At 42.1% G+C, this 26,315-nt stretch overlaps 1 protein-coding gene across 3 annotated transcripts in view; it reads left to right on the top strand.

Annotated features, from left to right (window-relative positions):
* Window positions 1-874: 874 nt before the first annotated feature.
* The window catches only part of HSPA12A (heat shock protein family A (Hsp70) member 12A), a 53,034-nt gene continuing 27,593 nt past the window's right edge, over window positions 875-26,315 (top strand). The window contains exons 1-7 of one of the 3 annotated variants that reach the window (XM_005489833.4): window positions 911-1,157; window positions 12,755-12,907; window positions 14,747-14,832; window positions 16,723-16,850; window positions 23,099-23,285; window positions 24,110-24,214; window positions 26,057-26,173. In XM_005489833.4, the coding sequence (XP_005489890.1) occupies window positions 12,892-12,907; window positions 14,747-14,832; window positions 16,723-16,850; window positions 23,099-23,285; window positions 24,110-24,214; window positions 26,057-26,173 (639 nt within the window). In that variant the 5' untranslated portion in view covers window positions 911-1,157; window positions 12,755-12,891. Of the gene's footprint in view, window positions 1,158-6,152; window positions 6,442-12,754; window positions 12,908-14,746; window positions 14,833-16,722; window positions 16,851-23,098; window positions 23,286-24,109; window positions 24,215-26,056; window positions 26,174-26,315 lie in introns of those variants that run through there. The other 2 variants (XM_074545292.1, XM_074545293.1) reach the window with 2 other exon arrangements.

Genomic DNA, 26,315 nt, shown 5'->3' with positions numbered 1-26,315 from the left:
CAAAAAACCAGGGAGCAAATAAAGGGAGGTGCTGAGAGGCACCTGCAGTGTTGGGGCTTTGCTTCAAAATTCCATGGTCCTCAAGGGCTTCACTGGGATCCCACCTTGTGTGAGCAACAGCTTTGCTGAGGGGACTTGGGAGAATTTTGGGTGGATTTTACACTGTCCTGGATATCAGTGAGCTCCTGAGCCCAGGAGTCAGCAAGGACCGAGGCTGTGTCTGCAGTGAATGCCCTTATTTATTTCACGTGAAATACTAGCACTGATTTCAAAAGGAGAATGGCTGCTGAGGCTGGAAAGTAAAGGAGAATTACACCATGAAGCACGGGTAGACAAGAGGAAAACCTTTTCTGGCTTCAGGACTGTTGGGAGGATGCCAGCTTTATGCTTATTCTCTTGCTTTTGTAATGGTTTGTTACTTAGTTTGGAAAACTCTTAAACTTCATCATGGATCAAGAGACAGTAGGGGTGTCTCTCTCCCAGGTCCTGGAGACAAGTAGCTAAAAATCACTGGAAACAAGAAGTTCTTGGCCTGACAGCACTGCAGAACCTCACTTCGGAGAGCTCACTCCGAAGACAAATATAAAGAATCCCATGCCGTATAAGCCAGCCCGTAATACATGATGTCAGGGGACCCGTCCATGATTTCTGCCTGTCCGGGTTAGCTGTACCCACACCCCTTACGATCGGGGGAACAGCTGGGGTAACCTCCGCAGCCTCCTCACGCTGCATCCCTGCAGGACCCCGGCACCCATTCCCGGCACCGAGCCGGGCTGTCACCCCCGGCCACAGACAGGGGTCTCTTTCTGCGGCTGTCACCGCGGACGGCTTTCCGCTTCGGTGGCCGTGAAATCCGCATCTGGGGCCGGCCGGCCCTCACAGGCGGCCCCCCCGCCGGTGCCGTCCTTGTGCGGCTGCGGAGCGGGCGGGGAGGGGCGGCGCAGCCCCGCAGCCGGCGCGGGAAGCCGTCAGCGCCGGCCCGGCCGCGCAGCCGCTCCCCCTCGGCTCCGCACCGGCCGCAGGAAGGCGCAGCGGGGCGGGGACTACACGAGCAGCGGAGCCTCCCCCGGGGTGGGCAGCGCAGCTCCGCCGCCGGCCCGTGCCCCGGCGAGCGCGGCGGGAGCGGGCCATGTCGGAGGCGGAGAGCGGTGCCGCAGGTGGGGCGGCCCCGCCGCAATGCAGGAGCGCTGCCGGCTTCCCCCCGGCTCATGGGGGAAACGGTGTGGAGGAGAAGGGAGCCCCGTCCGGAGCAGGGGAGGCGGGAGGCGGCAGACAATGTCCCGGCTGTGGCCGCGCGGGCGGGGCAGGGCAGGGCTGGGCCGGGCCGGGCCGGGTTGGCGGTGCCCGGCTCCGGGGATGCCCCGCGGGCAGGGCCGGCTGAGGGAGGCGGCGGCTCGGTGCGGAACCCCCGCCCGGAGCCGGGCAGCGCCGCCGCTCCTCCACGTGCGGTGCCCGGGGAGCCGGTGCCGCACCGCGGGGGGACCCAGGTGACAAAACAATGCGGCGGCACGGCCGGGCGGCGGCGAGGCGAGGCGGGGCGGGCGCCCTGGCCGGCGCCGGGCGCTGCGGCGGGCGCGGCATCCCCGCCGGACGGGCCTTTGTGGCTCCGTAACCCCGCGGGTCGGGGTCTCTCCCTTTCCCGGCAGAAAGGGCGCGGCCAGAGGGAGGAGGGCTCGGACTGGAGCTCGGGGGCTGCTGCTGACATAGAGGCAGCCCTCCTGTATAGCGAGAACCCTGATGCACTGGGAAAGAAAGACCTGGCAGCCGGGTGGGAGAGACGGCGCTGTCTGGCTGAGCGCCTGAGCATCCTGGCGCAGTCCCGGGGACCAGGCGAGGTGTAGGGGTGGGAAAACCCCCACCGGTACCGTTTTACCACGTTAAGGGGGGCACATGTCTCTGATTCTGCAGACTTGACTCGAGCTGAGCTGTATCGTGTTTTGCCTGGAACAAGGATGTTGTGGGTTTGATGCGTTTGGGGTTACCCTGCCCGATAGGAACCACACAGCCTTTGCAGGACGGGGTGGGCTCTCCTTGTGTGGGAACGGAGCTGGGGGAGGGAGGAGGGTTCCTAGGATACAAATGATATGGGTGAATAACCCTAAGGGAAATGCAGACTCAGCCTGATTTCATTCCATCTCTCCATGACTTCTTCCTCACTGTAATCTGCAGACTTGAGGAAACTGCAGTGCTGAGCCAACGGCGCTGGCAGAAATGTATAGGGAAACTTAAACTTTTAAGTTTGATTATAGTAGGATTTGGGGAGCGTTTAGAATGACATAGCTTAATTTCAGTGTAAGTGGAATAATAGAGTCATAAAGTGTCCATTAAAAAACCCCAAACTAAACCAGAAAACACTACTTAGAAACTAGTCGAATCTTCAAGATGCTCCACTGGGTTCTTCCACCTCTCTACATCTAAATGTTCTCTCAATGCTTCCTAAATGAAATCTCTGATGTCTGTTTGGTTTGAAGTAACCTGTAACAATTTTCTAGCATGCAGCTGACGAAGGGAAGAATAGACTGACAGGTTCATTTGTCTTTCAGATGACAGGGTATCACGTTTTGTGTTCTGCCGGGTTGCAAGGTTGGTGCAATGCAATACTGAAATGAAGTAACTTGTGACATAGGGAGAATCTGTGCAGGAGAGATTTGGTTAGAAGACAGAAGACCAGGTAGTAAAGCAATGATTTGTGATGCCAGAAATCTTTATGTTCTTTCCATGCGCTGGAATGCAGAGGCTGTCAGGGGAAAAAAAGGTTTGAGGGATAAAGTGTGATTTAGTGTGTGTTGTATTGACAGTATTGAAGCTGCAGCCACTTCTTGCAGCAGAGTACAACGCGTAAAGGAAATGTCTGTATGTAAAATAGCTGAGTGCTGGATGCAGTGCCTGCCCATCATCTTTATAGCTCCACTTAGCACAGCACTGCGGTATCTGCAGCTTGCTTAGTGAAACTGTTCATACCCAGGAGCTACTGCATGTAAAGCTTCTAATTATACTGATTTTTGGCATTTTTCAAGCCTTTGGCTGGTAATTGGGTAATGCTGGTTGAGCTGACAAGTTTTCCTTCATGACAGGCACCCTGTAAGCTTTCAGTCTGAGTGTTTGGTTCACTCCCATGGGGACAGCACTTGGTGCTCAACAGATCTGCCCTGCTCTGTCCCTGCAAAGTCTCCCCAAAGCTTCAGTCAGCTGTAGAGTGGCCCCAAGAGGTCTGTTCTGTCCAGAGACATTTTCAGCTGATGCATTTCTGGGTAAAGGGGCTTTATCCTGGTCCACGGGGAGTGACCAGGGTTTCTGACAAATGCCACTGTCACTGGGAGCTGGAAGAGGATGCTGCAGCCTTGGATGTCAGCTCGAGTTAGAGCAGCCTCTGGGAGGGCAGGTCTGTGCAGCAAGGCCAGAATGCTGCCTCTGCTATAAAAGATCTGATCCCTTCATGAACATGGCAGGGTTTAGGCCATGTTTTGTTTTCTAACTGTGTCACTGCTGCTTTGGGTTATATGGGACTTGACTTGTGCTTTTTTTCTGCCAATGCTTCTTTTGTTGGTTGAGTTGATGTGACCTGCCATGGACAACTTTTCCCACTTTCATGGCAATGCTGTTGAAATTTTTTAGGCCCCTTCTGGACATCATATCTGCTGTTGCAATTAAGTCTGGATTTCTTTTCTTTTTTTCCTTTTAAAGTTACAGATCTGGTCAAATATTTTAAAATTTCCAGTTACTTATTCTTCTAAGCTGTTCCAGGGGATTAATTCCTTTTTGCTCCCCTCTACTATGATTTCACCTGTTCTCTCTATAAATTCACAAAGCAGCCATCCCTTTCTTAAGAAAAAATCTCAAGAATATACTTTTAACTTTAAAACAATAATATTTAAAGATCCCATTGTGTCAGTTTTCTGTACCTGAATTGGTTCTGCCTTTTGACGATGTGTCAGATGGGATTTCACAAGTATTTGACTTCAAAGAGCACACAATTTATGGTTTCAGAAACTTCTCCCTGTGGCTGTTTTAGTCTGTAGGTATTGAGAAGAAGCAAATTACCTTTTTGGATTTTTAAAAAGCTGTGCTGGCTCCAAGTAAATGATAATGGAAAACGTGAAAGGAGTAAAAACAATGCACGCAAACAATGCTACTTTCAATTAGGAGGATGAGAACAGTCATGACCTTAATTTGGTTTGAAGCAGCATGACCTTTTTGGGGAGTTTGCATCTGTTCCCTTTTTTGTTTTGTTTTCCTTAGGTGAACTAGCTGTTGATATTTTCATTATGCAGCTTTAGTGAAATCTTTGTCCATCCATAGATGACTTCTTACACAATTACTCAGCTCTTGTGTGGCACTTGTCACATTTCTATTAAACAGCCTGGCTGGTTGAAAAGGAGGGTGGGTGTTGGTTTTGGTTGTTGGTGTTTCTGCAGCGGTGAGAGAGGTGCCAGGAGGGCTTGCAGTTGTTTCAGGGATGAGCTCTGAGCTCCATGGGCAGTGGCAGTAAGTGGTACACTTGCTTCACAGATGTTCTGCTGCAGAGTGTGCAGCTGTTTGGTGCTGTAAGGTCACAGATGTTGGTGTTGCACTGAGGGAATGCTGCTGCCAAGGCTGAGCCTCGGTGATCTGCAGTGCCTGTGACACATCCACAGGCTTCCTCTCCCTCGCTGTGACAAGTGTCCTGGCTCCTGGGTCACTGCATCCAGTCTGCCTTTTCTCAGTGACCAGGCACATTTTTGATATTTATTGATATATATTCCTTAGCTCTTATTATCCAAAATGTGTCAGCTCTGGCCTGTGTGCTGTGCTGTTAAGAATCATAGTGATATGCATTTAAAATAAACAAATGCAAGTTTAAAATTTTGCTGGAACTGCTATTAAAACAGCGACTTTGCAGTGTTTTAAAATTAGCATGGCAGTGGTGATCTGTGTCAGTAATCAGTATTAAAACAGGAAATTCCTTCAAAGGCTGTCTCAGAGGGATTTGAGAAACGTTTTCATGTAAATGAGGAGGGAAATGCAGTCATTTCTAAGAAGTAAGCAAATAAATAAACAAAACTCCTCAGAATATGGTGGCCAGAAAGCCTAGAGTGCCTTTGTTCTTCCCCCAGGAGTGCCTGAGGGGCTTTGGGAGCTGGGCTGGTGCTCCCCTGCCCTGGCTCGCTGCTCTCCCCTCCCGGGTGAGTCACTGGGTGCTCCCTGGCCCAGATCTGCGGCTCTGGTGTTACAGATTTGCAGGCTCTGAGCACATGGATCAGTTCCAAGGGTACCTACATCTGCAAGAATGGGAGACCTGGAGAGGATTTTGCTTTTAGCTGTTAACTCAACACTCTCAGGCTGTGCTCTGCAGATGCAGTTTCTGAGGAATATTGGAGAGAGATTTCTAGTAATCATTACCAGTTGGAGTCCAGAAAAGTGTGGATGTGAATGTAGTTCAATAATAGCAATTCCATGTCATCTAAGGGAGTTAATCCCCATTCTCTCTCTGAAGAAAATCAGTTCCTATTGCAGGAGCCTGCCCAACCTGCACTAGTTTCCTTGGGCAAGGAAGCAGAGATAAATTATTCTCCCTTTGCTACTTCCTTTGCCCAGAGGGAATGATCTGGGAACACAACTTCAGTTTGTCCATTTCTGGATACATCCCTGCTTCTCAGTGCTATTCAGGACCAACCTCTAGGGTGGAAGCAGTTTCTCTCAAAGGGTTTTACAGTCCTGAGTACTCTGTGTCCGCCTGTCCCTGTGAGGTTCTGTGCATTTGTATCCATGCTTTCTTTTTTTCCTGTTCCCTGTGAGGTTGAAGAGTGGCTATTTGGGTGTCTCTTTCCTCCTTACAGGGATTGGGATATTTTTCTCTCTCAAAAGACCATAACACCATTAAAATAACAGTTTCTCAGTGCATCCTTGCCCCTCCTTTTGTCACTGTTTGGGAAATGTGACCACGTGGTCAGTTTTACCATCATTTGAGGACTCTAGATGCCTTCTCCATGATTAAAGATCAGAATACCTGTGATAAAACTGGGCTGACTGGCAACTAGTCCCATTCCCTGATGCCAAACAGATCCAACAAATTTAACATCTATTTCTCAAGTTTCCATGGATACCTGAGCAGAGCACTGCCAGTAATCAGAACGGCAGGGCATGCCACTTCCAGCAGCTTTCAGTGCTGGCACTGTGCAAGTGCTGCATTCAAAAATCACCTTTTGTAGGAGCTCTCTTGCTTACTCAGCTACTCTCCTGTTACGATTTTAGCCACAGGAACTCCTTTGAAGGTTGTGCCAGGGGCTTGTCACCGTGACAGTGTAAATTTGCAGTGGTTTTCTGGCTGGTCACTGTGGTCTGTGCATGCACTGTCATGGCACTTGAGCATAACCCTGATGGGTGTTAGCATAAAAACCTCTGGAAGTGGACTTTGGTTGGTGACTCCGTGATTTTGTGATCTACTCTGCAAATACTCATCAGGTAATTTCTTCTTTTCTCATAAGGTATTTTTTCTTTAAGCCTGGTAACTGGTTTCGAGACTATCAAATAAAAAGAAAGAAAATCTGGTTTTTGATACAGCAATGAAATATTGCTCAGGAGATAATTAATAGCCATAGACTATGGTTTCATAGATGACTTTGCTAATGACTTTTCAAATGTGATACCTATATTTGACATTTTGTCATAGTTACTGTTCCTTTATTTTTCCATCTTTGAACAAAATTGGGTTTAATAGCCTTGAAGAATATGAAGGGATTTATATACAGCATCACTCATGCTGACTACTATAAGTAATGGCTATTCTAGTTTGGCTTTTCTTTTTACCCTGCCCTCTGCTTATCCTTTTTTTTTCCCCTGTGAATTCATGAGAGTGGTTGGTTTTCTCTTGTCAAGGCTGTGTAAATGTGTGAATCATGTTAAGCCTTCCAGAAGATTGTCAAAATGAAGACAAACATATTCAAATTTTTTTCCCAATTCATGTTTTAAGAAAAAGGTGTCACTACATTCATCCAGCTTGATGCATTCTGAGATGATGTTCCTGAATCAAGGAATGCTTGGAAACTAAATAACCTTTTTGCCTTCTAAGTGAGCAAATTCCCCCCAAAATATTCTTATTCCTGTGTGCTGGATGCACAGTCTGAAAAGGTGAACAGTGATTCTTTGAATACCTTGATTGAGAAATGTAGGATTGCATTCTTTTCAGGATACAATTGTATCTTGACGTGGTTCTTAAATAGAAACTTGTAGTAAAACATATTTATAACTGCAATATTTTGATCTTGTTTTTTAAAAAGAAAAAGCAGTGAACAGTCCAGTTGAGCTGGGAAATGGTGATTTTCTCAAAGAGAGTAATTAACATCACAAATGTTCTGTTTTATGAGCATGGTCCTGGGAATTAGAGCATAATCTCAGTAGTGCCATTCCTGACAACCTTGCAGTGAGCCAAGTGGAGGAGGTGGATGAGTGCAGACATAATGATGGAGGAGAAGCAGCAGGAAACCTTTTCCAGGAAGGTTTCTTTTCACCTGAGTTCAGTACATCTTGGGGTTTGTTTTCTGTTCCTTACCTGTTCCTGGAAGCAGCAAGGGAGGAGGTGAGAGGTACAGGAAGGCAGTGCTTGCAAATGGTGCAGGAAGTGTGAAGGAAGCAAATTCAAAGAAGAGCTTGTTAAAGGGAGAGAAGTTTAGTTAGTGTGCACTGAAGGTGTCTCTTACAGAACTGTGTCAGGGAATATTCAGGGAAATCACAGAGAATTGTCTTTTACCACTCTGAGCTGCCAGATCTGTTGTTAACCCACCCCTATCACAACATAACACCTGCTGCCTTTTGCTGGAGGTAAACCAGGATCAGAGTTGTGTCTCCTGGCAGTGGAGGAGCTGGGATGTGGGAAGAGAGGGATCCCTGCAGGGCACTGCCGGTGAGTTCCCCTCACCCCAGGCTCTGGGGTGTGAGCAGGTTTTGAGCACACTGCAGTCCCATCCGGGGTGGGGAAGGAAATGGGAGGGAAAAGGGAGCTGGCTGATCACAGAAGCTGGAAATCTTTCAGGGCATTCAGGGTGGAGCTGGATTTGGCACCTTGCAGTGTAGAGGGTGGAAGGGTTTGAGCTGAAGGCAGCTTAAGGACACACGTAGCTGTTGGTGAGGAGCTGCTGGGGCATCACACACCCAGTGAGCATGATTGCTCAGCTTTAGTCCATCTTACCAAGCATTAGAGAGATCAGATGAATTGTAAGTAAAGTGTTTTAGCCTATGTCCTGTCAGATAGAGGAGGAGTGAACATAACCCATGTGGCATTTTCAGGAGGTTATTGCGAGTTCTTGCGTGTTTCTTTCATCTCAAATTAAGTTCACAGAAAATTGGTGGCGTCTTTTGGTCTCCCATTGCTGCTGAGGCTCAGGGAAATGAATATTGTCCACAGAGTGAGTGATGGGATGAAACTGGGGTTGGGTTTTGATACTCTTAACAATAATGGTAAAATCTTAAAATTACCTTAGAAAGCGTTCATAGTGGAGTCAAAATGTAATCCCTCTAGTCAAAGCATAATTGTGATGGGAGACAATATAGAAGCAATAAATGGAAAAGGTCAAAGTTGTAATGACAAATATGTCTTATTTTTAGAATTCTGTGCAAAGTGTTGGGAGATTTTTTATTTTTTTTTTTTTGTTACTTAGGAAATCCTTGTGCTCTAATTGGTATCAGTGCAATGAATTCCAGTTCTTCGGGGGACTAGATATTATGAAAGGGTATCAGGAAACTTGGATTTGTATCAGAGATCAGCTATGGCTGTATTCTTGGAAGAGAAGTGTGTTGCAGTCTTCAGCAAACCAGCTGGATGCCTGCTGGCATTTTAAAACAAAGAACTTTAATTGATGGTCATAACAGTGGTTCCATTGGTTTCAGTAGGAACAGAAGGTTCTTACTTCTGCTATGAAATATGGGATCTTTTTATTATGCATAAGAATATTTTAAGAATTTTTGCTTCTCTCCATCTCTTTTTTTATTTTTCTGTAATTATTTTAAAAGGCCATCTTTGTATTTACAGTAAAATGCTCTAGGTTGTCACATTGCATTTGGAAGCTCTGACATTTTGTTCCTAATGCAAAGGAAAATCTCAGCAATAGGAAAAGCTGAATAAGGTTTTCTTCATCAGTGCAGCAGTTGCCAGCTAATAGCAATATGGTAAACCCTTCTTTTCTTGTGCAAATATCATTAGGAAGGTTTGCTTGGGTGAAAATTACTTTGATGCTCAAATTTTTTGAATGAAACATAATGGGTTTATTCCATTCTTTTGTTGTCTGATGGCTTATCTCTACCCGTGTTTGGTTCAGTACATCCTTGTTTCCTTTTTATTTCCTTTTTTTTTTTCCTAAATTTTAAATCCAGATGTAGTGCCTGAATGGGAAATAAAGAATTTGGCTAAGATTTTGGTATTACCCACAACCTGACTGAGAGCAGAGCAGTGTATATACACACAGCAGCATTCACCTTTACCACATGCTGGAGGCTGGAAATTGCAGACAAAGGGCCATGAGATGCTTGCAATGTTTGATTTGTGACACGTTCAGTGTGTTCATGGTGAGTTCAGTTAACATGGATTTATTGGAGCCACAAAGATCAGCTGCAGTAGTGACATTTTTAGTAGGTCTAATGCATCCAACTTCCCCTGTGCACCTGGATCAGCAGCCTACAAATAGCTGAGATGGGATGATTTGGCATTTGGAGCAGTGGCTGTGCATGACACAAATCAAAAAGAGTTATTGCAGCTTTCCTTTTGAGCCAGGGTGGTGTCCTGCACCACTCTCAGCTGGGGGTTTGGAAAAGGCTGTGCTGGGACTCGCTGATGTCTTTATTGTGAAAGCACTTACTAAAATACTGGAACTCTGATCTGAAATGGGGAATGGTATTGATCCTGTTGTTGATCCAGAAAATTGTGGGAAGAGTTTGTGTTGGGTTTGTGGCCACTCTGTCAGGACAGCAATACAAATTTACTTACGATTGGGATATAACACAGACAGGTGTTCGGGCGTGTTCTTACAGATGCTCTTTTGTTTATTCTTTGGTTTGTGAAACAGCTGTAGGAGAGAGATCCAGTCACATGGGAATGAGGTCTGAGAAGGTTTGGAAAGTGCAGCTTCTCTGGTGAATCCTTTGCTTTTGTAGCCATCACTCCAAAGTAAAGCAGAATGTACCAGAAATGGTTTCTGATGGCAGACTTGGGGCTTGAATCCTTATTTCTTCATTTTTAAGAAGTTGTTTCTTTTCCATACACAGAACTGGGGACACGAGGCACATGTCAGAAATGTCCCTCCTTCCCTGGAGTGACAGCATTTCTGGGCATCATGCTGCACAGCCCCACACCCTGATTCCCAGGTTCCTGATTTACTTGTCCTGTTAAATTCTCCCTGGTGAAAAAGTCCACTTTAGCTTATCCATTGTTTATGGCACCTGGGTTAGACAGAATCCTCTGGCATCTCCTTCACTGAGGAAACGAACAAGGTCCATAATATGTGAAGCAGAAAATTTTACTGATGCCTTATGTAGCTGAATTACATACAGATGAAAACTTTTTCAGACAGATTTCTTATAGAAGAAAAGTTGAACAGAAAAGAGAAGATTTTGTGTGGCTGCTGAATTTTTTTGTTTTTTTGAGTACCACCGTAGTGGCTTGTGACTGGGAGGTCCAGCAGTGACCCTTCTTTAGCTGCTGGCTTGAAGCTGATTTTCTGGGACTGTATTGGTCTATGGCTGGCTTATTTAGTTGTTCCCTAAAGTTCATTTATCCAGTCCTGAGTAGGAATGTGTGGCAGGGGCTCTCAAAAATTCAGAACAGACTGATGGCCTTCCAGCTGCCATTAACTGATTTTTCTAATTAATTATGAGCTTGGTCCTGCTCTCCAGATCTGTCAGAAAATCAGATTCAGCTGAACACGCAGTCAGTGAAATATCCACACTGCATCAGCAAGGTTTTTATAAATGTTCTGGACTTTGCTTTTAGTCTGAATTCTTTGACACTTAAAGGTTAATCCTTCGTTGCATTTTGTCAAAATCTACAATGTTGCTGATCATTTACTGAAAAACAGAAAGAGCTAAATAGATTAGGCATTGCAGGAAACCACAGAAAATAAAGTCTTGCATCTGTTTAGATGAAAAGAAGGATTAATTTAAATTAAGTCTGCTAAACCAGCAATTGGAGCTAATGTGATAATGGACATGATTTCATTATTAATACAATAGCATCTGATCTCATAATTTTGCTAATTCTGTAATGGTTTGGGAGCCTTCTCTGTTTTCCCTTCAACTTCTGATCACCTTAAAAATGCACAAGGTGTTCTTTGCCAATTGCTTAGATTAGGACTTAAGTCAGAAATCCTAATGTGTTCAGATTTAGTCTATACATATTTATTGAAATTATCCAAACCATATTCCAGGTTAATATTCAACTCAGAAGTAAATATAAGAACTTCTATTCAAGAAGATTGCATCATATTTAGAAAAAGAATATTTTAAATACTGGTTTGTTTGAGGACTTATTTAATTTGGATTCTAAATCAGATTCCTCAGTTTAATTTGGTGCGTAAATTGGCAAGAATTTAAGTGTTTATTTAGTGCATACTGTTTAGCTGTGTTTTTGTCATAGCATGTAGTTTGACAAAGATCCTTAGTAAACATGGAGATAAAGCTGGAACTTGAGCTATGTAGAACATTACTTGATTATGTTTTTTTGTTGCAGAAGCCATAATAAGTCATTCTAAGTCATTCTAATTCTAGAACTGTTCCAAATACCCTCATCCTATCCAGGACAGTCTAAGCATCATTTTTCAGTTTCATGGTTGCAAATCAGGTTCCTTGGAACCCTTTTCCCATTCTCTGGCTTGGAACAGATGCTTTTGTTTCTGTCAGATCAACCAATCACACAGTGCTTTAGAGATAAGGGATTTTTAAATATCCTGGAATATCCATGCATTTACTGTTCTTCAGAACACAGCTGTAAAAATTGTTACGCATGCACATTTTTTCACCATGGAAACACTAACTCAACAAAATACGAAAGCTCCCACATAGACAAATATATTTTACACCTTGCAGTTCAGATGGAGTAGATAGTATAATGTTACAAATATCCTAATTTCATTTGCTTTTAACAGTCATTTCACTAACTGCTGAGAAGTTTTGCCATTAGATCCAGGATGCATTGTAGAATTATTTTATTTAGCTGGGTATTTGCAGGAGGACCATGAAGGCAGTAGAGGACAGTCATAGATTTGGAAGGGTCTTTTTTATTAATTAACTAGAATTAATTCTTGGTAAAACACCACCAAAGTTAATGGTTTCATTGGATGGATGTCAGTATTGCTCTGGATATTTATTCACTGCTCTCTGAGCTACTAAAATGTGTATCCTGTCACAGAGAATTTTCTGAGTTGCACACGGAGATAAAAATAACTTTTCAAGGCTGATAGCTGAAGACAGGTTGGAAAATGCACCTTAGAAACACAGAGTAGTTTGGGGGGTTGGAAAGGACTTTGAAGATCATCTTGTTTCAACCCCCTGCCACGGGCAGGGACACTTTCCACTGCTCCAAGCCCTGTCCAGCCTGGCTTTGAGCACTTGCACAGCTTCTCTGGACAACCTGTGCCAGTGCATCTCCAGTGTCACAGTAAAGAATTTCACCCTGATGTCTAAATGTCTAAATCATATCCTGATGGAAATCTACCCTTTTTCATTTTAAAGCCCTTACCCTTTGTGCTGTCATTGCCTGTCCTTGTAAAATGTCCCTTTCTGACTTTTGTAGGCCCCCTTTAGGTACTGGAAGGTGCTCTGAGGTCTCCCTGGAGCCTTCTCTCCCAGGCTGTCCCCACAGCAGAGGCGCTCCAGCCCTGTCATCATCTCTGTGGCCTCCTCTGAGCTGCCCCAGCTCCTCTGTGAAACATGAGTGCCGAAACAGGTAACCAAAAAGTGGCAAAGTGAAACACTGAAAGGACATGGTTGGATGTCTGCATTTTGTGCTTCAAATCAGCATAGTGGTAAAGTGAAACACTGAAAACACATGGCTTGATATCTACATTTTGTGCTTCAAGTCAGCATCCTAAGTGTGGGTAAAGTGCAGGTTTCCAAAGATGTTGAGTCAGTGTTGCAATGTCCTGCTCTGCTCAGGAAGCATAGTTCAGCCTGGAATTACAGCAGGATGCAAGGAATGTACTTCGTTAGTTATTTAATTATATTTTTTTCTGTGTTGAGATACTGTTTTTCAGTTCTAAAATAAATACCATGTTGCTGGTGCAAAAATTTAGAGGTAAAAATGGCACAAAGGAGGCTGATAACAGCATCTGTTCCAAAGATGTCTTAATGAACAGAGCAGATTCTGTGCTTGTCACATTTGGCCTGTGACTTTTTGTACTTCACTGCAAGAGGAGTAACTTAATATATTCCTGGAGAATTTGTGTAGAAAATGCAAATACTGTGCTTCTGCAAATACTTCTAAAAATCAGGCTGAACATGCATGTTATATCTTCAAGAAATATATGAAGTTTCAAGAGAAAAATTAAGATTTGGAGGAAGATTTTTTTTTCCCTGCAGGCGAATTCTCTCATACTTGCCCACTGCAGGGTTTTTGAATCTTCCCTGGGAAACAAGACATATTTGATTGCCATTTTTCCCTATGTAATTCTGAGGTCTTGGAGAGCCAGTGTCATCTTGGAGTGATGCTCTGAATTGTCAGTCATGTCTAGGCATTACATGCTATGAATAAACGTGTGATGGATCCAAGTAGGCGATAAAAATACATTGAAATGTATTGCTTATTATTTAATTATTATAAATAATGTTCAGAGGCCTATTAAATCATTCTGATTTACATCTAATTACAGCTTGTATTCTGTGGAAGAGAATTCAGTAAGCACTCAGGGCTTAAATTTTGGAGCAGAGGGGTATGAGCATGGACAGGGTGTGGGGTACCTTTTGTACGTTCTATTTTGATAAACTATTGCATTCTTCATAAGAGTACAGATTATATATAAATCCATCTAAGCCATCACTGCTTAATTTGTTTTAAGCCATTTTCTTTTTCTATCATCATCAATGTAAATGTAAGAATGAAAAATAAAATGAGTGCACTACAGTGTTTGTCACTGATTTGGTCTGTGCCTTTAAATGAAGTTTTAGTATTGTATGCCGGGTAGAAATATTTCTTTGATGACTTGTTAATAATGCTTTCCTTTTTCCCAGCTGGATTCTGTCCTGCAGTAGTATTAACAGCTGCAGGATGTTCCAGTGCAGGGTGTAGTGAAGGATAAAAACAGAGACAGTATTGGGAGAGTTTCAGAATAAAGGCTCAGGATGGACGAATTGCAGCTTACTCTTCCTGCTTTCTCCAGTTGCTCTCAGCTCCTCTTTTTCTTGTAAATGGGTCTGTCTTTTTGGATCTCACAGCTTGTGTTCAGTTTCTGCATTCATGCATTTAAATCCTAGGCAGTGTGTGGTGCTCAGGCTGCTTGTACCAACTATGATTTTTGAATATGTGTAGGAAGACTTTTAAGATTGCACATGACAATGTAATAAAAGGATGGTAATAGTCATGAAGGTCAGACAGACATTTTAAAACCAAAACAACAGTTGTGTCTTAGCATGTTTTAAAGGCAGAACATGTTTTAGATGGCAGCTGTGGAATTTGCTTTGTGTTTTAGCAGATTCTTTACAACTGGAAAACAGTTTAGCAGTGTGCAAAGTAACTGTTGTATTTACTCCTTCTGCTTGCTGACACTGATGGGTGTTTGCTTCCTTTTAGATGCAGTTTCCACATCTGCTTACTCATCACCAGCCAAAAGCTTGGGAGACCCTGGAATAACTCCACTGTCTCCATCACACATTGTGGTAAGAAATGCACTCTTGAATTATACTGCATGCTTACATCACCTTCTCCTGCCTCTTTAGTGGGACTTCATTTCTTTAGAGTTGTCATTTCCCCCATACTGATCCCCTTTATGCTATCCATAGTATTAAGTGAGATTTTGGTCACACTGGAGTTGCTGACAGAGCTCTGATTCCTTTCATTGGGCTCCTGGTTTTGCTGTTTTTCATTTGCTAAACTCATTGATATAAAAATATGCTCCTGCATATCTTTATATCAGAGGGGCTTCTTGATCCTCAGGGTTCCCAAGGTCTGTCCCTGTCTTTATCACTGATTTGTTTAGGCAACCCCTGAAAAGTCTTCTTCCTTTCAGAAAAAAAAAAAATGGAGGATATACATGGTACTCAACAGTAAAACCCAAATTCTCAGAGAAAAGAATCTGCCCAAAGAGAGAGAGAGATGTAGAAGCTCTAAATAGAAGTGACTGGATTTATTTCTTAAGGAGAATAGCCACTTCTGTAAGCTTTTAGAACCAAGAGCATGTCCCATAGGTAGTGTGGTTTAATCTCTTGTACATTGTGCTAATTTTGTTGCTAAACTCCTATTAAAACTAGCTCCCACCCTTTTTTAAGATCACTTGTATGATTTGTAACACAGTACATGCACAGTGTGCTTTATGTTATTGCAAGGGATTGTGTTCAGAACACATTTGTATCCTTGTCAGCCTATGGTGGAACACTGCCATAGCTTTCTGATCCAAGTTCAGAATTGTGCAAAAATCCATCTTCAGGATTTCCAGTGCTCTCTCCCATAGTTTTTGGCTCTTATTCCCTTCTTTCTCTAAATACTCTTGAAATTCCTCTTTTACTTCTGTCACACTGATGAATTACATCATATTTCAGTTCAATTTGCTCCTTAAACTTTGAGGAAGACATTGCCTTAGTTGAAAAACTTTCATTAGGAGAATCCAAACAAGTCTCTTATGATTGGAGCTAAAACTTGTTGCTCTTGTTTCTCCATTTCAAGTAGCAGGTGTATGGGGAGATCTTGGAAAATGTAGGGAGACAACAGGAATGTGCAGGAAGTGGGAGGTGTGGAATTAACAGAGTTCTGTGGTGGAGCACTGCCCAGAGAGTGAGGCCGTGAGACAGCTGCTCTGTGAGAGGTATCATCACCTGCTTCCAAGTGTTTCTGAGTACAGGCTGAGCAGTCCTGGTGGATTTAGGGCAACAAGGCTGGTGAAGGGTCTGGAGCATATTGCCCTGACTGTGCTTTGCAGGGATTGCAGGATTACAGGTGAAAGGCAGGAGAAGGATTCAAATTCATCATGAGCAGCTGAACAGCTTCCCTCATTCCAGCACAGGCAGGAGGAGTGCAGCACATAGTGCTGGCTAAATGGGTGTTGTATAAATTCTGCTTTGTAACATGGGATGTAAACCTTATTGCTGTGGTTTGGGTGGGTTTGTCTCTGTTATTTTTGAATGGTAATTGTATTTCATGTTCATGCTTATGATATAGTTAACTCCTAAAACCACCAAGTAGGTCCCAAATATATCACATGGATGGACAAGTTCTTCAGTTGATCAGTTCAAGAAAAAATCAAGCAAACCAGCCCCAAACCCCTAAGTTTTAATAATACAGCATAAGAGGTATTCCAGAAATGAGTGTGAAGGAAGCTTTGAATAGAAAATGATGTCTAAAAGGCTCTAGCATATATGTTGAGTCATGCACTGAATTTCCAGTTCCATTGGAAAGTGCAGCTTTCTGGTATCAACTTCAGTCACAAGGGCAAATTTAGGGAAGTCCTCATGGACTCACTGAAGAGATACGAAGGTCTTGCAGAGCAGAACTTGTGGCAGTTTACAAAGATTCTAATCAGTGACTCTGTGTGTTTTGCTTCTGCTGTTTAACAGAAGGACTCTGATGCAGAGGATGCTGTAGAACAGTTATTTCTTGTTGTTGTGGCTATTGATTTTGGCACAACTTCCAGTGGCTACGCCTACAGCTTCACCAAGGAGCCAGAATGTATTCATGTAATGAGGTAAGGGCTGCAATGCAGCATTTGCTTTGTGACTCTGAGAACATGGGTTGCCTGCAGTAGCCATAGATATTTTCTGCAGGAGCCTGAAGTGTCTGGATTTGTCTGGCATTATCACAGTGTGCAGATTTCTCATGGTTATGACTTTTTGTTGCATCTTATTGTATTCTGATTTGCCTTAGCAGTCTATGGGAGCACATCCCCTTTCTTATTTTGCTGAGGTTACAAGATGACAGAATAGAAGGAGGAATCTGAGTATTCAGAATTGTCCAGGGAGCAGAGTTAATAAGTAAGTCAGGATGCCCTTATCTCAGACACTGATTTTCTAAGGTCATGACATTCAGGAGCTGCCCATCCCTGGAATCACACTGTGTATAGTTGGGTGTACAACACCTGGTTACTTGCACTGGGAGTTTGTTTGGCTGATGTAAACTTTGTGGTATTAAATCTGAATCAAATCTACGACAATGGTCCATTGAAGTTGGGAAATAAGCAATCAAAAGGCATGAATGTGAAAATGAAGGTTTGATGTGAAATCTGGCTGTGTTATATGTGTGTAAAGGACAGACTTTAGATGCTGTGATGTAGGGAGTTTTTTATTTTTTATTTCTTTATTAAATCAGCACAATATAACTCTATGCAATCACAAATGCAAAAACTGTTATGGCAGCTACCTGGGATGTTTGCCCTGCAAACCATTGCTATAATATTTTATAGTATTTTTAAAATTTTATTTATAACTTAAAACATATTTAATTCTTATCATAGTATACTTAAAATTACTAATGAGAGCAAGATGTAGATAATTTTAAACATAAAAAATTCTATATGGAAAGCTCAACCTTAGCTGTTCTTGTAAATGATGCTGCTGTTGCAGAAGTAGGTACTGTGCTGTAATGCTGAGAACAAAAGGTCAAAAAGCCTAATTTGCTGCAGTCCAGTGTGATATACTGCATTTTTCTAAGCAGAGGTGGTGGCTGAATGCAGCTCCCTAAATCTCAGCAGACACTATTGATTGTGCAGTCAGCCTGCATAGTTGGTTTGTGTACAGCTGTACACTAATGCAGCTGAGGGATATAAAATACTGTCTAAAGGAAAGTAAATTTAGAAATGGTACTCTGCCATCCAGTTGCAAAGATATCTGCCTTTTGCAGGATGGACAAGTAATGTTTTCCAGGTCTTTTCTGCATTTCAGCCATGTCTTGTTCTCTGAGCAGCACAGGAAGGTGCCCAAGGCTGAAGTCAAAGGACGCACCCTGTGTTGCTGCCTCAGACGGCTCTCAGGGTGGGCAGGCTAGAACCCGTGTTTATCAATTCCTGTTCTCTTTGGCAGCAATTAATTAATTAATTAAAGTCCTTAAAGAAGTTTGATGGAATGAGAGAAAACATCTCTAAGCTGTGTCTGAGCAAGCCTAAATTGTGTTTGGAACAACTCTGTGTTGCTCCTGTAAACGCTGGAGGTTTTACTGTGTGGATTCACTGCTATTTCTGGAGAAGTCCTGAGGTGCCTTGGGCTCAATTTTACCTTAGGATCTGGTTTTGCTGCTGGATTCACAGAATGGATTAGATTCTCCTTCCCTGGGGAAATCCCTTCTCCTTACCAGGCTTCCTGCTGTCAGTCACTGGGACATTGAAATCCAGATGCTGAGATTATATTCCAAATCTCAGTTGGCATTTTGCTACTTGTGGTTCAAAACATGACATTTTCCTCCTTATGCAGTAATGGCAGCATGACTGTGATTTCAGAGCTGTGTAGCTGTGATATGAGATACTGAAGTTGAGAGAAATGAAATTAATTACTTTATGTATTTCCAACCAGAGGGGAGGAACTTTTTTTGGGGGGGGGTGTACTCATATTTCCAACAGGTATTCCAATCAATGGCAAATATTTTAATACCAAGAATTATCTTAATTTTTTAAATAGATATTTCTCTTTGGAAAGGATTTTGACAAGATATAATTGAAACAGACTTACTAAATAATATATGTAATATTTTTATATATATTTATATATATTAATACTCATGAAATCATGAAATTCAATAATGAATTCAACCATTCAAAAGAATGATCTATTCATTAAGGTAAGTCTGCAGTAGTTCAGAAGGTATTAAGGGCTGTATATAATGAGGCTTGCATATAGGATGACTTAAAAATATTTCAGCAGAGTAAATGTAGCTTCCCGCCAGCACTCGAGAATGTTTACATTAAAATAAAGCACACCAGTGATGCATGGTCCTCTCTACTTCCTAGCATTTTTTCCACCTTCCCTCCTTAGTGTTGATTCTTTCCAGATACTTAGGTTTCTGACTGCCTTTTAACAAAGCTGCTTTTCTCTAAAAGGGTAAGATGGGTTTGTTTAGAAGGTCCTACTTTGGAAATGAGTGAACACACAGGGCTTTAGCTCCAGGTTTGAGTGTAGTGCCAGCAGTGCCATGATTCTTGTTATATAATTAGGATGCAAACAAAGTCACATTTTTGACTGTGTTTATTTGCTGTGATGCCCAGTACTAAAAAAAAATATTTTATAAGCATTGACTGAACAAAGTTCTTTCAGCATATATTTATCTTTAAATGTATGAGTGGCCTCACTCATCTCAGCATGTTTGGAGTTGGGTGTGGGTTTGTAAATGTTCAGTGAATGACTTCACTTTGATTGCAAAACATTGGTACTGTTTTATCAGTTTTAGGTAGTACTGACCACTCTTTATAGTTGCCCCCAGCTTCTGTTACAGGTAGCTGTGGTTCAGGTTCTTTTTGCAGGGGGAATGTGTTACAATTAGTGCTCTTTGCAGCACAATTTGAGACTGGAGGAAAGGCATCTGAGCTGCCTGGCCGTGAGCTCAGCACTTCAGTGAGCAGGGCAGTGCCAGAGCCACACAGAAAATTTGCTGCTGTACAATGAGTTAATAGCATCTCATTTGGAGGGAATATATGAGATATTACACAGTTGTGAAAAACTCCTCTTGGGTTATATGCATTTACATGAAGTTACAGATGTTTTGGCTACTGGCTAGGTAGCTGAATGGGAGTATTTCACAAATGGAAATTAATGAAGAAATGCATGTGGCTATGAAACAAATGGCAGTCTGTCTTTGGAAGGAGGGAGAATGTGGTCTCTTTTCAGTGCAACTTCAGGTTTTTCCCCTTTCCCTCTCTTCCCTGTTTGACTGTAATTACTGGGAGGCACACACCTGCCTTTTTTCTGCATACACCGTGCTGGTGGCATTCAGCTGCATTTTGATGACCCCAGTGTTTCATTTCCTTGCCTGTGGTGCTGCAGCTCTGGATCAAATTCCCATCACTCTGCACAAGTCCCTCTCTGGTCTGTCTTAGCCAGAGTGAAGTTGAAGTAAAGGCATTTCTCTAACCTTTGTATAACCTCGTCCTTCCTTCCTCACTGACTCTCTTGCCTCTATTTTCACTTTAGTATACAGTGAGATGCTCTGTGGCTATAAACACGTCTATGTTGTTTATATTTCTGTTCAGATACTTCACTTTATATCATCCTAGGAACTCATATGTCTGCATTTGGAAGAAATCTACCTTGGTTCTATTTGAATAGTTTTTTAACTGTGATTCTGCACTGCAAAAATATCCCCCACATGTATTTATAGCAGTTCTGGCTTGTATAGGTTTATGCCTTTGATAGGCATTTCCTTTTTATTTTTCCTGATTTTTACCATTATTTTACCTGTGTTGGAATGATGAAAGGAAACTGCAAATGAAAGCATTGCAGTCCTAGTCCTACTAACTAAAATCCTCCTGTAGCTGGAGGGAGGCCAGGGCTCCACCTGGCAAGAGTGTTGCAGCCAGGAATTACCATTCCCATGCTTTTGCATCTGCTTCTCTCTAGAAAAACATCACACAGGAGTATTTCTAAATCTCTGATTGCAGATGGTAGAGTCCTGCTTCCCCTTGTCTTTCCTTGCTGTCCTTTCTGTGGCTGAACAATAATACAAGCTGGGGGCTTTAGAAGGTGCTGAGCAATTACTGTGTCCAGTTTCCATCAGAAACTCATCAGGAAGCAAACATCCAATTCTCCAGGTGGCTTTGAAAATTTCATCCCACGACGTTGAACGTAAATTTGTCTTCATTTAAACTGCACCTTAAGCGTGCTTATTCCAGAAAGAGAAAATGTGCCTGGCCATAATGAAAAACAAAGAAGCATTGTTATTAGCCACAGCCTATTTATGGCATTTCCCACCAGTGACTCAGAATGAATCATTAATGATTCCAAGCAAAAACGATATCAGTCTGTCTCCTCTGTGCTTGCAGCGGGTGTGTGGGATTTAACAATCTGCTGCAATAGCAGTGTTTTCTGTTCATGAGCTGTGAGATCCCAGCTTCTTCACATTGGAACCATATGTTTGCTGTAACACCTACTCAAAGGTTTTGGAGTTGACCAAGTGCATTTCTAGCAGCAGGTTGGAAGCAATGACCTGGAGCAGAGCCCTTGCCAGCTGATGATGGCTCAGGGGCTGCGCAGCGGAACTGGGCAGATTTAGGGAAGTTTTTTCAAGTGAGTGAATGTGGAAATCATTCCACTCCTCATCATGCTGTTTCTGCTTTCAGGGCAGTGGAATTGTCCTCTGCACTGAGGGAAGTTCAGATGTGTTATTCTCTGCTGCTTGAGCTAAAAAGAGAGATTTTGCTCTGTTTGATCCAGCTGATTGATGTGAAGGGGTCCCAGCCCTTCAGAAATCCCATTCCTTGTTACTTGCCCAGTACCAACCCCTTAGATTGCAGTTTGCTATGTCAGTTTTCTGCCTTGGTCTGGAGGTCAATCAATGTTCAATGGATTCAACTGTTTCTGAGAGTGAAATGGAAATTATTTTTTCTACATACTCTTCCTATGTCACATAAGCAGCTACCACAGAGTAAGGCAGACTTTTTGTGCTTCAGAATGAGGGCTTTGGCAGGAGTATGTTCTGAAAGTACGTTTTGCTATCTTTAGAAAAAGCAATTGACGTGTAGTTTAATAATGAATGCAGTTGCCTGTGTGATCTTAACTTGGCTCCTGTTTGAGCTGTGTTATGATTATGTCTGAGAGCAGAAACAGATTTTCCACTGATGCCTTTTTAAGAAAATGTTTTCTGGTAAATGTTTGTTTCTCATACAGAAAGTACTTGTATATGGCGGGGGGAGGAACAGTATTGTGAGTTTCTTCCATTTTGCCTTTTTTTTTTGGGATGGAGCAGGAATGCTCACAGCTGTTTCTACAACTTTCTACTGTCTGACCTTTTTGTCCTGCCATGCCCCCCTTCAGTTCCTGCTGCTGGGTGTTCCCATATTCAGTGTTCCTATTTATTTCCTTATTTATTTCCTGATCCATTCAGTGAAAGCAGCTTTGGGTTTACCTTTGCCTTAATACTTTAATGGGTATCCCCTAAAAATACCATCACAATCTTGATGAGATAGGATAGTTTTATTCACCAGTAGTGACAAAAATACTTTTGGTGCCTTTAACATCCTTGGAGGTTGGGGAAGTCTGCTTCATTTTTGATTTTTTTTGAAACTTGTACAGCATTTTGGGTATTTGAAACACAAAATCCATCAACTTCACATGAGTAGAAAATGCAGTGCAGAGAGCTCAGCAGCTGCAGGCATGGATGCCTTCAGAGTTTCAGGTGTCTAGGAAATGAAGCACATGATCAGATGTTGGTTGAACTGGCTTGTCTTGTTTCAGGGAATGTTCTGGGACAGAAATGGGGATTTACTCAACCTCCCCCTGGTGATGTTAGATGACTTAAGCAGGTCCCTGATTCAAAATGGGAGAAGTATCCCTTGCAAGTAACCATTCATGAAGTCTGAGTCACAATTGGAAAGGCCATATTTGGGTTTTTATTAGTACTGTTCTTGGATAATTACTGATTTTTTTTTCCCCTCTATAATATATATTACATGTGTTGGCTTAAGTAGAAATTTTAAGTACAAAACTGTTTCCTTAATTGTGTATTGCTTACTTCAGGAAACCTGTGTTCTTATCTGAGTGTGATGTATCCTTAAGAATTATACATAATCACAAAAGTGTGTTGAATTACCTGAAATGAAAATTGCACTCCTATTTTCTTAGGTGGAAATAAACCCACTTGATTTTTGTATTGTAAGGTTTGAAATTACTATCTTTGGAGGGAAAAGCAATCTGTGCAATTTGCCACCTCATGGCTGTTTCTCATGATACACTTGTTTTTTTCCTGCTGCTCTAACCTTGAGCATCACTCACTGGAGCTGTTTCACTTTTTGGCCAGACGATGGGAAGGTGGAGATCCAGGTGTTTCCAACCAGAAGACCCCAACCACAATCCTCCTGACACCAGAGAGAAAATTCCATAGCTTTGGCTATGCAGCAAGAGACTTCTACCATGACTTGGATCCCACTGAATCAAAGCACTGGTTGTATTTTGAGAAGTTTAAGATGAAGCTGCATACCACTGGTGTAAGTAACACCCAAACTGTGTTTGCTACTCAAGTTGTTTTCCTCTGAACATTACTAAATTTTTGTGAACTGGAAGTGAAGCACCTCTACATTTGCAGAGTAAATTAAACTCTTCATTTAGCATTATGATTTCTTTTGTCTCTCACTGCATTTGGCAGCTGTGTATTGCCAGCCTTTCTTGTAGATCTTAAAAGTTCAGAATCTGCTTTGCTTAGATCTTCATGTCCTGTCTGCATGAGGTTGGTTTGTTCAATAAAACTGGTCAGCAGGAATGGGATATAAGAGCCAGACTGAGCTCTAGAGCAGCCAAGCAAATTCACCCAGAATTCATTGCCAGAACTGCAAGTGCCAGTAGGGCTGTTAATTTGACATTATTGCTACTGATTGTGTTTTTGTCTTTAATCCATTTTAGAGCTTTGGGAATTGGCCAGTACTTTCTGTTTTGAGGTGTTTTCTGGTTTCATCTGTTGGTGGGAAACCAAGAATCTATACTCTTCACTTGGATTAAGTATCTTGCATATGCAACTTTATTGCAGTTATTTACAGATGTATCTATTGCAGTTGTTTAATATGTAGTCCATATTTCTTTCTCTGCCTGCAATTATCTGTAGGCATGGTAAGTGTTTAAAAACAAAGTCTAAAATAAGCAGCAAAGTGTCATGATCCAGGAAATTCAAGTGATGAGTTAAATCCTCTTCAGAATAGGTTTGTCACTTTTTCCTAATCAGGTGAATAATGAAGAGTTCACTGTCCTCAAGCACTGGGAATTAATTTGATGTTTGCCTTTTTCTTCTAATAACTTCCAGTTATTTTCTTTCATGTAGAATCTTACCATGGAGACAGACCTGACAGCTGCAAATGGCAAAAAAGTCAAAGCACTTGAGATATTTGCTTATGCTCTGCAGTTCTTTAAGGAACAGGCATTAAAGGTGGGGTAATGCTTCCTTATCAAGATTTTCTGTATTTATAACTAGTATAAATATGAGCTTAATATTTTTGGCCTTGCCAAGCTTTGACCTAAGTTGTATTTGATGTAAACAAAGCAAGGCAGGTGTAGAAACTCTGGGCAGGCTGTGGACTCTGGAGAGCTCACAATAGCCTGAAGTAATTTCCCCTTGCACAGGTCAAGCTTGATTCACTAATAGCATCCCTGTGATGCAGAGTTCTGAATAGCTTTTTACTGGCTTAGGTATTTTCTACTGTATTTTTAATGGGGGGAAAAAAAGGTACATTTGACAAGAAAATTTAAAAGCTTATTATTCTCCATTTCTGATTTGAAATGTTGCAGTGCTTATTTGTTGCAGTCTTCTTGGATCACAAGATTGTTTTTCTTATTCTCCAGTGGAATACATGTCCCCAGTAAACAGGTTTTGAGATGTTAAATCTTGTGTAAATAGTCAATTGTGAGTTAAGTAAACATTGACTTCCAACGTGCCACTATAATGTCAATGTGAGCAGAGCAATTCCTGGGTCAAATCAGAGTATTCATCCAAGCAAGTGTTGTTTAAAATAGCCTTGTGGTTCAGAGCTAACCTACTTTTTTGAATGGGTTTAATTTATTTTCTCTGAGATCCCAGTCTGTTCCTTATGGCTGCAGAGAAACAATCCTGCCACTCCAATGCCTCATCTTGTCAGGGACATTTTTAACTGTACTTTTTTGGGGTTGGTTGTGGAGTCACAGACTTGGACCTGTGTGTAGACTGGGGACATTTTTAGCAAATATGAATGTTGGATAAAATCCCATATATTTGCTGTTCTGCCTGCTCAGGGCTACATCCTTTTCCTGGTGTTAATAACTAAATCCCTGGCATTTGTGAGTGAATCCTGGAACTAATTAGACATGCCATGTAAGTGAGCTGTTACTTTGCACTGTGCTGTGTCTGTCTCTGGTGCCCTATGCAGTACAAAGGTGCTCCTTTTCCAGCATGGATTTTTGAACTGCAGCATAGCTAAACAAACACAACACCTTGGCTCAGCACATGAAGAAGCATTTTTTTTTCACATTCTAAAGGCCTGTTGTCCACCTCTCTGAACCTTTCTCTGTTTGGATGGAGATTTAGATAGGACATATGGTAATGACATTTTACTTGGAACCTTGCCCAAAACATGTCAGTATATCACCTAATTTGCAAATGCAGTACAGACTTCCCTCTTTTTTAAGGGGAGAAAAAAAAGGACAATAAAAGTACTAAACTAGTCTTGAATGTTTGCTTAAAGCAAAATTTTGAAGGACCAATCACTCAATTTTTTAGAGGGGTTAACTGTAACTTCCCCTTGTTAACTGCATTATAAAAGTTTGATTTAAAGGTAAGTGGTGTATAAAGAAGTCATTGAAAAATCCAGATTGTAAAACATAAATGTTCATCAGTGATGCCCCAAATATTTTTCTGTGTATTAATCAAGATGTATGTGTGAATTCTTCAGGCTAACAGCAAATCCCACACCATGGCTAAGGATGTACATAAATGTGCTGTAATATGCTGTAAATTGCTGCTTTTGCCAAAGCCAACTTTTCTGCTTTATTTTGAGCACCAAACTTTTCTATAGGCCTCCTTGAGAAAGCTTCAACCTTAATCCCACCTTTTGGCACAGTAAAGCATTCTTGGCAGGTTGGAAGTAATTCTGATTTGTAGCATGGATGTAACAGGAAAAAAATTTGAAAAGAGGGTTACTGTTATCAGAGCCAGCAGAAAAGAATGTTTTCCTGTAGACACCCATCATTTTACATTCACCTCTATTTTCTTTTCTTTTTTGTTCTTTCCCTTTTTTAGGAGCTCAGTGACCAAGGAGGCTCGGACTTTGAAAACACTGAAGTAAGATGGGTGATTACAGTGCCTGCTATATGGAAGCAGCCTGCAAAGCAGTTTATGAGACAAGCTGCCTACAAGGTAATATTACAGGCTGAATGTAGAAATACCCCTCTAAAGGCCTATTTCATAAGCTAAATGATAAAATTTATTTGGGGCAATTTAGTATAAATACAGTCTAGAAACGTTGAAAGAGGAATTAGCTCTACCAAACAGTAGCTGT

Source organism: Zonotrichia albicollis, chromosome 7 (assembly GCF_047830755.1).
Source record: "Zonotrichia albicollis isolate bZonAlb1 chromosome 7, bZonAlb1.hap1, whole genome shotgun sequence".
NCBI classification, from domain to species: domain Eukaryota; kingdom Metazoa; phylum Chordata; class Aves; order Passeriformes; family Passerellidae; genus Zonotrichia; species Zonotrichia albicollis.
The sequence above is the reverse complement of the archived record's forward strand: the minus strand, read 5'-3'. Positions and strand labels throughout refer to the sequence as shown.